Here is a 14617-nt window from a genome sequence, read left to right as displayed (position 1 = left end):
AACAAGGGATATCATCCAAAGCTGTCTATTACGCTGGAGCAAGTAAAAGGAGTGGAGGTCAACAAATACGCATCCAACCTCAAGGAACTACATGCGTACCTCCAGGAACGAATCCGGGTAGCTAATGAGGCCTATATGAAGTACGCGAACCAAAAACGCCAGGAGGCCCCGGACTGGAAGGAGGGGGATCACGTCTGGTTGAATATGGAAAATGTCAGGACTAGGCGACCTATGAAGAAACTAGATCACAAGTGGACAGGCCCCTACTCAATCTTGTCAAAAGTAGGGAGTCATGCTTACCGATTGGACCTCCCTGGGGACCTCCACAAGATTCATAATGTGTTCCATGTAGACAGGTTGAAACCTCACTTCCACGATAAGTTCAAACGACGGAACTCTCCACCTCCCCCAGTCTTTATAAAAGGGAAGACGGAACACTTCGTCGAAAGCATCCTAGATTCAAAACCAATAAAGGGACGACCAAGAGAGATAGAATACCTGGTTAAATGGGAGGGGTACGGCGACGAATTCAACTCCTGGGTAGGATGGGAAGGTATGGCGGGTTCCACTGCACCGCTGCGGAGCTGGCACAATAAGCATTCAAGGAAATGCTGGCCATTGCAGGCACACTGGGACTCTCTGGAAAGGGAAGCACGAGAAGATGAGGAGGACCCGTTAGAGGGCAAAAGGGGGTACGGGGACTAAAGAGAGAGACAGGAGGGGAGGGGGACAACCAAAACCCCATGATACTAACGACAAACTAATGACAGAACATATTTTCGGACTCACTATGATCTCACTTTAAAAAAAAAGACAAAAAAGACATTTCAATTTTCTATGATTTAGCGACAAGGATCTATTACAAGAAATGACAATGAAGTACTACAACAATTCCTCCTTTGGGACAGCATCCATCCCATCCACCTCAGAGACCCGAGCACGATGTGATTCCTCCGGCTCGTACAATTCGTCGTCACCCCCAGTAAGATCAATGGCTAGATCTGCTACTGAACCAAAGAGCAGAGGAAGACTGGGAGAAGGAGGAGGGGGAGAAGGGGAGGTCGGAGAGTCCTGTTCAGGGAGGAACAGAGGAACATGAGAGGAAGCAGGGAGAGAAGAAACACCTTCACCTACAGCAGAGGGAGGCTCGTCCGATGGCACTGGAACGGACATTGGGGTATCAGTTATGTGGTGAAGGTACTCCAGCATTAACTGCTCCCATACGACCATTGACTGGTCAAGACTAGGGATGGCGGGGACAACATTGTCCCACCTTTCAGAACCATCTTGATGAGGAAAGGCGGTCGATAGCACCAACATCCGACGATGGAGGGGTGGCTCCATTGAACCCTCGGGAGGGGCTGCGGAACCGGCATGCTGAGCCGCGGTCAGAAAAGGACCATCGTTGTCAAACCGGGAATGCTCTAACACCAGGCGATGGAGACCCTCGTCCTCATCCACCGCGTTGTTGAAAAACCACTGAATGCTGCTGATGGACCACATATAAAGATCCCCGTGAATACCCCGGGCTGTTTGCATGTAATCCAGAGCAAGTTGGAAGTTGTGGGCAATGACGTCAGGGACGTCAGAGTCCAGACCACGTCGGAGAAAGGCAATGACTGCCTCAATGATGGCACCGATATAACGACTGTGATGATGGAGGACAGTGGTGGGATTGGAACGATAAAGGCAGTGTGCAAAGGTGGCGACACGGAGAAGGTCCTCCTCCAGTTGAGAAAGGGGAGGTAGAACCACCTCGTAGAAACCCTCGTCCGGATACTCCTTGATCATCTGCTCCACGAAGGTGGCACGATCTCGAGTATGATGGGCCTCCTCCCGGAACTCCTCCAAACGACGACGCTGATGGGTCGCCAAAGCATTGGTTTCGTCTACCAGACCCTGTTGCTGCAGTAGGGCTGTCTTTAACTCAGAAGCCTTACGGGAAGTAGTGGAAAGCTCCTCCACCGCTGATATGACCCATTTTTATCTGAGTCTATAATGCAGTAATTATGCATTTTCAACTGTAAAGTACTATCAGTGATGCTGAGACTGAACAGTACATTGTATTCAGAGAAAACACACAGAACTACACAGTGATTGCATCTGAATGACACTCAAGTGGGTCTTCATAGCATAATACAGTTGTATTTCCAAGTAATAAAGCTCTAATACTAAAACCCACACTTGTGTTTGACTTGGACTATGACAATATCTGCAGAGTTAAAGTGTTCCGAGCTTCACCTTTGTATAGCATCGCAATAGGGCTGAATGATTAGATTGAAAGATAACAATACTCCGGACCTCTGGACTTAATTCCGAGAATATCAGAATTGATTTAGCATATGTCCCTCATCCGGAAAGCCTTCCGATGTACAGCATGATTTCCATCAAAGGTAGCACATGGTACAACAGGTCCACATGCTACTCCGAGATGCAGCATGATTTCCATCAAAATCAGCACATGCTACAAGAATTCCACATGCTACAATGATTGATATCAGTTGTTAAGGGTTATTTTGAGGATATATAAGGAGGGTACTGGCCTCTAAATGGGAACAAGCACTTTCCCCCCCACTTCTGAGAGGATTTGGTTGGTTGGTTAGTAGCTTCTGGCTATAGTGACAAGTGCACTTTAAACAAAGATGATACAGTGTTAACTTTCACTTTAAACAAGTTAGAGTTTAAGAAAGATAGAAAGAAAGAAAGTTCAAAGTCACAGATTACCATTATGCTTCAGAGTTAATAGCAGTCAGAGTGCTGTGAGTAGTGCACACTCTTTCTGTGGATTGTACTTGTAGTGTATAATACAAATCAGAGGTTTTGTTCAGTTCAGATAAAGTCAAAGAAAGATTTAGCATGCCCGAGTTTGATAGAATCTCGAGAAGAAAAACTATTCAACCTATACATTATACCCACATGATGAAGATATTTGTAGAGTTGCAGTGTGATCTTGCTTTTTCAATGATAAACCCCTTGAACTTAGTGTTTGATGATGGTTTGTGTTGGTGTTGGTGTGAGTGTTAGAACTTGCACTAGCATTTTATGCATAGCCCAGAGTCAGCATATCACCGCAATGTCGCGATCCCTTTTTACAACGCGAAGCTCCTCCTCCAATGCTTGGAGACGCTGAACAACAGTCTACAAGGGGGGAAGTCAAATTAAAAGGGAAGTGAATACCAGTTAAATCATGACTTACCTGACCAGGAAACACCGATAAAGCCCTGTCCAGTGCATGGAACTGGTCCAACACACTGCGATACTCGACCTTGTGCTGAAGGACCTCGTGGCTGGAGGACCGAAGTTGTTCGACCTCCCATTGACGAGCATCGAGGGCATGGGAAGTATCCTGAAGGGCAGTGGTGAGAGAAGAATTCTCCTGCTGAGAATCGGCAAGCTGGGACTCTAGTGATCGGACCCAAGCAAGGAGATGCTGATTCTCAGCGCGATAGGGATGGGCGATGAGAGTGCGGGGTACTAATAACGAACGTGAAGTGGGTGGCATGTTGGAAGGAAGGGGGTCGGACCCAATACCCTTTATAGGTGACATAACAGGGGAAGGGGAAACAAGCCGCTGAACCACACCAGACTGGACCTCGGCAGCAGCTGCCAACTGAACCAAACCACTGGGACCCTGCACGGGTTCATCCCTGACAGATACCTCCATGGAGGAGGGAGGGGCGCGAGGGAGAGCAGGAGTGGAAGTGGAGGCTGCCATTGAATGACCTGGAGGAACCACCAGTCGGATATGACGGGGAGACTCCTGAGCTGCCCCCTCCACAGGGGTCCTACGACGGGAACACTTTTTGGAACCATCCAACCGAACCTTTTTGCTGGAAGGACCAGCCACAGGCAAAGGGGAACGATTGCGCTTACATTTCGCCGCGACGACTGCCTCACCCTGTTGCAAAGCGAGGAACTTCTGGAACTCTTGCTGATCAGTCTCAGCAGTATCCTGCTTATCAAGCATGTTCAGTTCTAGGAGGGTGGAGGTCGAGGAGGTACGAGCTTGAAGGGCAGCATCGTATTGATGCCAGGTGCTCAAAGGAATACCCCATGTCGATTGATGTATAGGAGTTCCATGGAGCTCCAAAAACCTACGGCTGTATGCAATGTCTTGACTGCAATGATGAGTGAAATACCGATACCGAAGGACCTTCCCCAGACTACAAGTCTTTTTTGCAGAGCAGTTGGTACAGCAAGGGGAGTTCAGCAGAACCTTACATTTGCCTGGGGACTTTACACAGTTGGAACAAGGGGAAGCTACCTCCGCCAGAAGAGGCCACAAAGGGTCGTCCTGACAATAACCCGATAGTGGCTTGCCAGTATTAAAAACTGTCTCAAACAACTGGAGTTGGGGGCGAGACAGCGACTCGATGGTGAAGGCCAGTTGATCCATTTCCACCTCCCCATCGGATTCAGGAGCCGGGGAAGGTACCTCTCCCAAAGCGGTCAGGGTGGGTAACAGAGGAGACGGTGTGCGTGAAAGAGGTCAAGCAGGTGGAGGAGACATCGCAGTTAGAGGAGTTTTGACTCGTAAAACTGAGGTGGTGGAAGAGAGGGAAAAGCAAGTATCTGACGGACTTCAACAAGAAAATTTTCAGGTACCATGTGAATGTCAGGTGACTGCCCAGAAAAACGCGTCTACCCATTGCGAGGGCGCAAAGGGGTTACAAGGGGGGGTAATGTCATGCCCTGGCTACAACCAGACCAGTCCCAGTACCCGCCATATGTTAAGATCATGTACACCGTGTAACCGTGCCAAAGCTACAAGGTGCCTAAGTGCGGAAGACGAATGGGACAGTAGTGAAGTTATTAACAACACCGCCGTTACGCCGTTAGTCCCCGGAGAGCGAGAGTAGAGAGAGAGGAGCTAAGTAGCAGCCAGGCCGGAGCGGCGGTATCGCCGGTGACGAGGAGCGAACCAGAGGATGTATAAGTCCTAAGGTAGGGTAGAGAGTACTTCAAGGCAGTGAGCCTGAAGACTTAGAGGAGCACAGAGTAAAGGAGGGAATCCAAGTCGATCTAAGTTGATAATTAAACTGAGGAACTACAGTAGCGTACAGGCAGTATTTATATCTACGGAACGGCGCATCGGTGCGGAGCGCTAGACTAACTACTAGGAGCTATACGAGTAGTACCTGCAGGGTAGAGTAAAAGACAATAAGGAGAGACTAGAACGAAAGAGTAAAAGACAATAATGAGAGACTAGAACGAAAGGATATGTGTAGCGAGAAAGAACAATAGGAGAGAGATTACAATAAAGAGCAGATCTTCGGAGTACCGAGCGGCGGAATGGAGGCCCGCGGCATGGACTTGACAGTATTCCCCTCTTAGGCTTGAGCCCTCGAAAGCCATTAATACCGGGAGTTGGTTAGTCACCAAAGAAAAATTTTAATGGCCGTCAGCATCGGGAATTTGGCCTATCAGTCAGCAGGAAAATTTTCAAACGCCGTTAGTACCGGGAATTGGCGTTAGTCATCCGTGAAAATTTTCGGTACACCGTACACCAAGTACAATTTGAAGGAAAATTTTCGCTGGTCCGTGCGCAATTTTGCCATATAAAAGGCCCATAGTTTCGCCGATAAGACCCAAGTTCCCAAAACTTCTAAGTTCGAACAATGACTAGTCGCACTACCACCACTACCGTCTCTACTACCGCCGGCCCTTCGAGGTCACGACCCGCCCCACCGCCACCCATCGACCTTACCGCCCATGACGAGGAAGGTTTGGAGGAAGAGGACGAGGACGACATAATCCGCAAGGCGCAGGAAAGGGTAGAAAGAGTAAGGGCGAGGAAGGCGGCGGCAGCGGCGAAGAAGGCCGCGGAGGAAAAGGCTGCAAGGGCGGCAGCAGTCCGAGAGCGAGCGGCGCAGGAGGCGCGAGAGCGGGCCATTCGGGCTCGTCAGCAAGAAGAAGAGGTTTTGGAACGGAGGAGGCTGTTGGCCGAGGCGGCGACCGCCAGAAGTCAGAGGGAGACTTCTCCAAGTGAAGTGTCTGCTTCCCCAAGGAGGCCTACGGTGGAACTTCGGCGAGCGGCGAAAGGAAAAGGGAAGGCAAATGCCCAGGTGAGTCAAGGTTTTGTGGTTCCACTCCCCTTACTAACGCTTTTGTTTCTAGCCGGTGGGCGGAGATCCCGACGACGGCGATGACGGGGACGACGACGACGACGACGAAGACCGCGCACCTTGCGAACGGTGCAAGACCAAAAAACTCCCTTGCCAAATGCAGGCAGGCAAGAGGAGTTCGATTATTTGTAAGCCCTGTCACGATGCCAAGGTGAGGTGTTCCTACTCGGGGCGCCCCACAACCTCGAAACAACGGGAAGGCGGTTCCGGCGAACGAATTGCCGTCTTGGAGAGCCAAATGGCTCAGAGTCTGGCGGACAGCCGGGCGCTACGAGAGGCGGACTCGAAAACCCACCAATACCTCCGCCAACTGTTGAGGAGGCAAGAAGACGACCATGCCCGCCTGATAGCCATGGAGACGAGAATGGCAATGATGGGAATGGGAGGAGGATCGGCGACGGCTGGACCGTCGAGGGAAACTACCGAGCGGCGGCGTCCGCTGAAGCGGCGGAGGGTTGTGAGGGAGAGTGACGAAGAAGAGGAGGAGGAAAAAGAAGAGATGGAGGTAGAGGAAGGAGGAGAGGGGGAGGCACCGGCGCCGACGACGGCGAAGACGGTGACCTCTGACAAAGGAAAAGAGAAGGAGTTAGTAGAGTAGTAGAGTCACGGACATCGGACATCGGCCCTGCGGCCCTTCTTGTAACTTCTTGTAGTCCTCTGCCTCCTGTATAATCTTGTTTTGTTTTTTGGACTTTTGTATATAAATAACTGTTCAACGCAATTTTGAAGTCGGAAGGCGAATGGGCCGCGAGGCGGCGTAAGAAATAAATTAGTTTAGTATAAGTAGTGTAAGTGTAAATGGAAACTAAGTGAAAACTGTGATTAAAGAAACCATAATAAGCAAATAAGAGAGAGAGATAAACACTCAATTTACTATCATTGTGTTTACCCTCTAAACACACGAAGTAAACTTCGGCGGAGCGCGGCGGAAACGGGGAAAGGAATAAAATGATTTTTTTGTGATCAAGGTCCAGGTTTCAAAGGGTATCGAGCGTGGAATGCGGGTACCAGTTCGTCCGCATGTAATTCATCAGCGGCAACCCAGGAGAACTCATCGTCGGTACCTTCATAACCGGCCCACCGAATGTAATAACGTAGAGGACAACGTTTGTACCTTCTGTCCAACTTGGAGTCGAGGATTTCGGCAACGTTGTACTCCTCTTCACCATCAACTTCGATTGGAGGTGGAGGAGATTGAGTACGATTCGGGAACGGATTCGGCGTAACCGGCTCCAGCTGTGAGACGTGGAAAACCGGGTGAATGCGGCGAAGATAGTCTGGGAGTTTGAGCTCGTAAGACAGAGTACCAGGTCGACTGATGACCTTGAAAGGACCAAGATATTTTTCTGAGAATTTTTCAGTAGGACGAGTAGAACGAATGTGCTTAGCAAGAACGAATACTTCGGAGCCGATCGGAAACTCCGGGTGCGAGATTCTTTTCCTGTCAGCTTGTTCCTTGTAACGAGACTGAGCTAAAAGGATTTCCTCTCGAAGGAAGACGTGGAGTTCATCGAGGTTGACGACGAAGTCTCTGGCTAGGTCAGACTTCATGTCGACCTCGGGCCGAACGGTGATATTTGGGTGGTATCCTTTGTTAGCGAAGAATGGAGTAATACCTGTGGAAGCGTTGGGAGCGTTATTATAGGCGAACTCGGCGATCGGAAGTAAAGGTGACCAGTCATCTTGTTGGTAGGAACAGTAGATCCTGATGTACTGCTCGAGAGTCTGATTGACACGCTCAGTTTGCCCGTCGGCTTCCGGATGATATCCAGAGGTATAGTGAAGTTCCATGGAGAGCGCTTTACCGAGAGCCCGGAAGAACGCCGAAACAAATTCGGAACCACGATCGGAAGTAACATGATTAGGAACACCATGCTTAGAGAAGACGTGAATAACAAAAAGCTCAGCTAATTGTTCGGAAGTAATGGTGTCGTGAGTTGGAATAAATATAGCTTGTTTGGAAGATCGATCCACGACGACTAGGATAGCTGTATAACCATTCGACATTGGCAGTTGTTCAATGAAGTCCATGGAGATGGAATCCCATGGTCGGACCGGAACCGGCAGAGGTTTCAACAAGCCGTAAGGCCGATGACGGCGGGGCTTATTGCGACCACAGATAGTGCAAGAGGTAACGTAGTCACGAACAAAGTCTCTGACCTTGGGCCAGGTGTATTGACGACGTACAGCTTCGAGAGTGCGGTTCTGGCCGAAATGGCCGGAGAGTGGATGATCATGGAAATAGCGAAGGACTTGAAGGCGAAGATCGCCGTGATTAGGGACATAAATACGGTCGTCAAGGCGTAGTAGCTTGTCGCTACCTAAGCTCCAACGTTCATTGGAAGGATCTTTTGCAAGTTCCAAACCAGCAACGGAGTTCGGGTCGGCGGGAAGGGCGAGAATGATAGCTTGGTGTAGGGCTTCGATATCCATGATAATCGAGGCTCGTAAAACCGGGCCTTCCAGGAAGGTAGCTCGAAGGGACGCAGTGAGTTGTTCGTTAGTAAAGATAGGGCGAAAGTTATGAGGGTTCACTTGGGCGTAGCCGATATCCCCCTCTTTAGGGTAGACGTCCCAGCGTCTAGTTATTGAATCAGGTTTCTCGCCGAGTTTCCCCGGTCGGAAGCGAATGACCATATTAAATTGATGTAAAAATTCTGACCATCGGACCTGTCGGCGGGTGAGAACCTTGGTAGTAGAGAAATACTCAAGATTTTTGTGATCGGTGACGACGTCCACCGGATCACCCGAACCTTCCAGATAATGACGCCAAGCTTTAAAAGCCTCGAAGATGGCCAGTAGCTCTTTGTCGTGGGTATCGTAATTGAGTTCCGCCGCATGAAGCGTTCTGGAAAGGAAGGCTAAAGGATGAATTTCACCGTCAGCATATTGGATGGAAAGAATAGCCGCAATGGCATAATCGGAAGCGTCGGTCTCCACGATAAGTGGGCGATTCGGCTCCCAATGGGCCAGTATCGGCGCAGAAGTGAAAGCGATTTTGAGATTTTCGAAGGCCTCTTGACAGCTGCTGTCCCAGATCCAGGAAGCGCCTTTTCGGGTAAGCCGAGTCATCGGCACAACGATATCACTATAATTATAAATAAAACGACGATAGAAGTTTGCAAAACCCAGGAAGGACTGAATGTCCTTAACCTTCCTCGGAACCGGCCACTCTAGAACGGTCTGAACTTTCTCCTTGGACATAGTCAATCCGTCGGGAGAAAGAATGTAACCCAAATACTCAACAGTATCCATATTGAATTCGCACTTCTCGGGGTTGGCGTAAAGCCGATGTTTCCGTAACCGCCGAAGAACCTCCTTAACGTGTTCTCGGTGTTCTTCTGGCGTATCAGAGTAGATTAGAATATCGTCAAGATAGACGATGACACAGACATCGAGCATGTCAGAGAAGATGTCATTAACAAACCGCTGGAAAGCCGCAGGGGCGTTCGTAAGGCCGAACGGCATGACCTTCCATTCGTAAGAGCCGTAACGGGTCCGAAAGGTGGTCTTCCATTCATCACCTTCAGCGATTCTGACCAGATGATAAGCGTGAGCGAGATCCAATTTGGTATATATTTTAGCTCTTTTCGGAGCGTCGAGAAGGTCTGAAATGAGTGGGAGTGGGTAACGATCCTTTTTGGTGATACGATTGAGTCCACGGAAGTCGACGCAAAGGCGAAGTTTGCCGTCCTTCTTCGGGACAAAAAGGACCGGAGCGCCGTGAGGAGAGGATGATGGGGTGATGGCACCAGTAGCCAGCTGTTTGTCAATAAAGTCTTTAAGGGCGACTAGCTCCTTTTCAGACAAAGGGTAAATACGGCCGAGAGGCGGCGAAGCGCCCTCTTCCAAGTCAATCTTTAGGTCGTAAGGTCTGTGTTCAGGAAGTGAATCTGCAGCAATCTCGTCGAAGACGTCTGCAAATTCTGCGTACTCTTCTGGGATAGAAGGATGGAGTGGAGGGACAGTAGGAGTGGTGGAAGAGCGGTCGGCGGCGCGGGCCGCGACCTCTGAGTGGATAGCACGAAGTAAGATGGGTTCCATACCAGCATCCTTGCAAGCCCTGTTAAAGACTGCAGCACTGACAAGTGCAATGTCGACCTCGGGAGTTTCCAGTTGAGCAGCGAATTGAGAGACCGTAGGATAAGAATAGATGGGTTCAAAAGGGAATTTGGACGAAAGGGGCTTGGCCCGTAACGTCCGAGAGCGGGAGCGAGAGCGAGAGCGAGGTGAGTCCCCAGGAGGGGTCTCCAGAATTGTCGGTGAAACCGACGGCGAAAGTTCCGGTAGCGGAACAGCGACCTTTGCAACAACGGGGTTGATGGCAGAAGGCACAGACGTCTGTGGAGAATCAGGATGTGAAGTGTTACGGAACGTAATGTTTCGAGATGCCCAGTCAATCAACGGATTGTAGCGGGATAAGAAACTGTAACCTAGTACTGCTTTACAAGATGAATCTAAATGTGTAACATAAAAGGGTAATAGAAGCAGCTCGCCAGAAGGGAACCGAACGGCGATATTCGCCATATCGGTAATGGGTTTAGAAGATAATGAACCATCAAAGAGACGAAGATTAACAGGAGAGATTTTGGTCGTAGGAATGGAATTTTGAGAAACATAACGAGTATCGATGAAAGAGTCAGTAGAACCAGAATCAACAAGAGTAGGAAATTTAAGAAGAGCAGAGATAGGTTCGGCCGGCGCGGCCGAATCGGACAAAGGAAATTCAGTAGTCAATGATATTACAAGAGATCGTTCAATGGAAGAAAGAGCGGACGCGTTGAGATATAACTCCCCAGGTGAGGTACGAACCTGATCAACGCAGCTCCCGTTTCGTACCGGGGAACAAGAGCTGCGGACTAGTTTTCCGAATCCTCTTCAACAACCTCAATGGTTGCTTCGGGGGTTTCTTCAACCTCGGCAGCGCGGCCCTTCGATTCTCGGGCCTTTCGCTTATTGCAGTAAGCAATCTGATGCTTACCACCGCAGAAGAGACAAAGGTTGTTCTTCATCCTCCTTTCCCGTTCGGAGGGAAGTACTTTACCATCTGCTCCTAGATGGTTGAACGCGGGGCGCTGACCGCCGGATTGGCCGGAATTCGCAGAATTCTGGGGCTTACCATTGTTGTTAGGCTTACCACCAGAGAAGGGTTTAGGTTTCGGCGTGAACGGCGCCGAAGAGCCCGAAGGCTGAGAATTGTTTTGCTGGTTAGTAGAACCAGTCTTGAAGTCCGAGGAACCCTTCTTCGGGTTCCGAGCAATAAAAGGCTTACCAGCCTCACGCTTTCTAGTTTCCTCGCGTTTCCAATAACGATTGTCAATACGAAGAACTTCTTGACGATAATCGGCGAGCGTCGCCGGCTCGGGCAAACGCGCCATTTCGTCCTTGATGCGTTCAGCTAAGCCTCGTCCATAAGCCCATTTCAGGGCAGCAGAATCCCAGTTGGTACTAGCAGCCAGGGTGTTGAACCGGATATTGTATTTCCGGATGTTCTCGGTTTCCTTCATCTTCAGATTACCGAGAGAATCTTCGGCCTCGCCTTGGGCGTCGTAAACGCCGAAATTGTCCTGAAGCTCCTTTACAAGGGCTTTGAAGGAGGACGTCCAGGCCGGCAGCGAGTCGAGATCCGGGTCGAGGATATCAGGGACAAACCATTCTTTGGCTGACCCACTGAGATAGGAGAGGGTATAGTTCACCTTCCTTTGGTCGGTGAAGTACTTTGGACGGTCATTAAAGACCAGGGCGAGATTGACGAAGAACGTCTTGAGTTTTCGGGGATCCGAACCGTCGAAGACCTCTGGCTCCTTGACCTTGCTCTTGGATTCAGAGCTGTCAGAAGGGCGGCCGAGGGCGGCGAGGACGGTGCCAAGGGTCTCAATGGAACCCTTGAACCCCGAGAGGAGTTCCAACATAGCACGTTGCTCGTTGGGGATGTCAGGAGATATGGGAGAACGAGGTCCACCAGGTCCACCAGGACCGCCGGGACCGCCGGGACCACCAGGACCACCAGGTCCACTGGGGTCACCAGGCTCACCACGCGGTAAACCGCCGGAATCGTCATTGTTGTTGTCGGCACCCGGATCGTCGGGGTCGACAGGAGGGTCTTGATCATCGTGATCACCAGTATCCAAATCGAAATGAGGAGGTGGGTCACGAGGAGATTCAGAAGTAGCACGACGTTGGGGTTGTTTACCCGTACGGCGGGCTATGGCTTGGAGGATTGGGGAATCAATTCGAGTAGTAGACCGGCCCCGAGCCGGAGCGACCACGGGGGGTTGTCCACGGCGAGGGGTCAAGACTTGGACAGGTTGTCCGTCACCAGTGTACAAGGTGCTGTATTCGAATTGTTGTTCCTCTTCCATAGCTTCAGGAAGAGTTGACGTAGTTGGGACTGTAGCTGGACCGAAACCGCGATTACGGCGACGTGGTTGACCGATGGCAGAGATAGAGTCGGAGAATGGGGCAAATGATTGAGCTGTAGTGAAGAAAGTGTTTTCTTCGGAGTTAGCTCTAGATTGAGCTCGAGTTTTCGGAGGCATAAAAATGATATGTCAGTACGACGTTAACGGATTGAGTTTAATTATACTGTTAAGATCATGTACACCGTGTAACCGTGCCAAAGCTACAAGGTGCCTAAGTGCGGAAGACGAATGGGACAGTAGTGAAGTTATTAACAACACCGCCGTTACGCCGTTAGTCCCCGGAGAGCGAGAGTAGAGAGAGAGGAGCTAAGTAGCAGCCAGGCCGGAGCGGCGGTATCGCCGGTGACGAGGAGCGAACCAGAGGATGTATAAGTCCTAAGGTAGGGTAGAGAGTACTTCAAGGCAGTGAGCCTGAAGACTTAGAGGAGCACAGAGTAAAGGAGGGAATCCAAGTCGATCTAAGTTGATAATTAAACTGAGGAACTACAGTAGCGTACAGGCAGTATTTATATCTACGGAACGGCGCATCGGTGCGGAGCGCTAGACTAACTACTAGGAGCTATACGAGTAGTACCTGCAGGGTAGAGTAAAAGACAATAAGGAGAGACTAGAACGAAAGAGTAAAAGACAATAATGAGAGACTAGAACGAAAGGATATGTGTAGCGAGAAAGAACAATAGGAGAGAGATTACAATAAAGAGCAGATCTTCGGAGTACCGAGCGGCGGAATGGAGGCCCGCGGCATGGACTTGACACCATACGTTGTCATACGTCCTATCCACCTCCTGTACCTCCTCTGCACCTCCCCAAGTACCACCAGGCACCTCCCCAAGTATTTCTGACATACCTACCCAAATGTCCTTCACCCCGACATGCATATGAAAACCCTCCTAACCAACAACCCCTTTAAGTATTAATCTCAATTACCTCCCTCCCTCGATTAGCTGCCTCATGTCCCCAGATGTTCTCTTGTTCACTTCCCGTACCTATTTAAGTAGCGCTGCAATGTCCCAAAGCCCCAGCTTGGTATATTTTGAACTGACAAGACCGTGCCTACAGGTCAATAACTATAGAGGTTCTGAGGTCGGATATGGGCCGGGAATGGCCCGGGATGACTCCGAGGTCCGGAGCCGAGTACTGGCCTGTAGTACACACTGGGAGTGGGACGTCGGTGAAGCTATTAGCAACACCCTTCACACACTGTTGGTGTCCCCGGGAATATAATGGCAAGAGTGCAAGATTGGGATGAGCAGCCGAAATGGGGTTCCTGATGATCCGGGAGTCCGGAAGCAAAGGGTAAAGAAGATATTAAAGACTGGGATAGGATGGTACACTTGATTTCAAGCTTGACTACAACGTACAAAGTATTCTAGCTTATATACATCCCAAATACAGTAGTCATAAGACCTCGATGAAAGCTCGGAATAATAAATAAGTCACAAGGTAATTACTCCGAAGTCCGGCCGCTCCGGGCCGGGCCGGGAAGCGTATGGTGAATTGCATGTATATGACATGAACACACACCCTTTTGCATAGGTCCAGTCCCTGTCCCTTGTACCTGCTAACCATACGGATTTCTCTTTACACTCTGTTTCTTTATCTCTGTTTCTCTCAACTCTTGTCTCTCGGCTCAACGATCATCTATACGATCCATACACGCTTTTACTTCACGTCTAAGCAATCGAGTGAGTCTCAAAGCTACCTCAAACAATACTAAAGCTCCCCAACGCCTAATGCCTTGGTGAGCTAAACCTCCCAAACCTCCTTGAGCTCCCCAAATTGTTCCACAAGTTCTGGGACCTCAATCTAGGTAACGTCGAAGCTACCCCCTATGTCGAACTACGTGCCGCTTCTCATTACACTCGAGGATGTCCACCTCTACCCCCAGTTCCCGGGACCTCCCCTCCCAGGCATATACCTTCTCAGAGCTATACACTCAATACTCATTCTCTCTCTACAACCTATTCGATCTTCTGTTGATGTTCTAGCGAGTACAACTCCTCCTACGCAACGCTACTAGGTTCCATAACCCTACTTCCTCTACCTACGCTTTAGGGACCTCCCTGGACC

The 14617-nt window shown here is 49.9% G+C and overlaps 1 protein-coding gene across 1 annotated transcript; it reads right to left on the bottom strand.

Moving 5' to 3' along the window:
- Positions 1-882: 882 nt before the first annotated feature.
- Positions 883-4396, bottom strand: C8R40DRAFT_1176871 (uncharacterized protein; the record flags this gene model as incomplete). The annotated part of the gene is made up of 3 exons (XM_046232584.1): positions 883-1935; positions 3070-3138; positions 3197-4396. 3 exons carry the CDS (start codon positions 4394-4396, stop codon positions 883-885), a joined length of 2322 nt encoding a protein of 773 aa, XP_046080315.1.
- Between the last annotated feature and the right edge of the window lie 10221 nt (positions 4397-14617).

The sequence above is a fragment of the Lentinula edodes genome, assembly GCF_021015755.1.
Source record: "Lentinula edodes strain Le(Bin) 0899 ss11 chromosome Unknown C8R40scaffold_57, whole genome shotgun sequence".
Classification (NCBI taxonomy): Eukaryota; Fungi; Basidiomycota; class Agaricomycetes; order Agaricales; family Omphalotaceae; genus Lentinula; species Lentinula edodes.
Note: the sequence above shows the minus strand (reverse complement) of the source record. Positions and strands in the feature narration are given on the sequence as shown.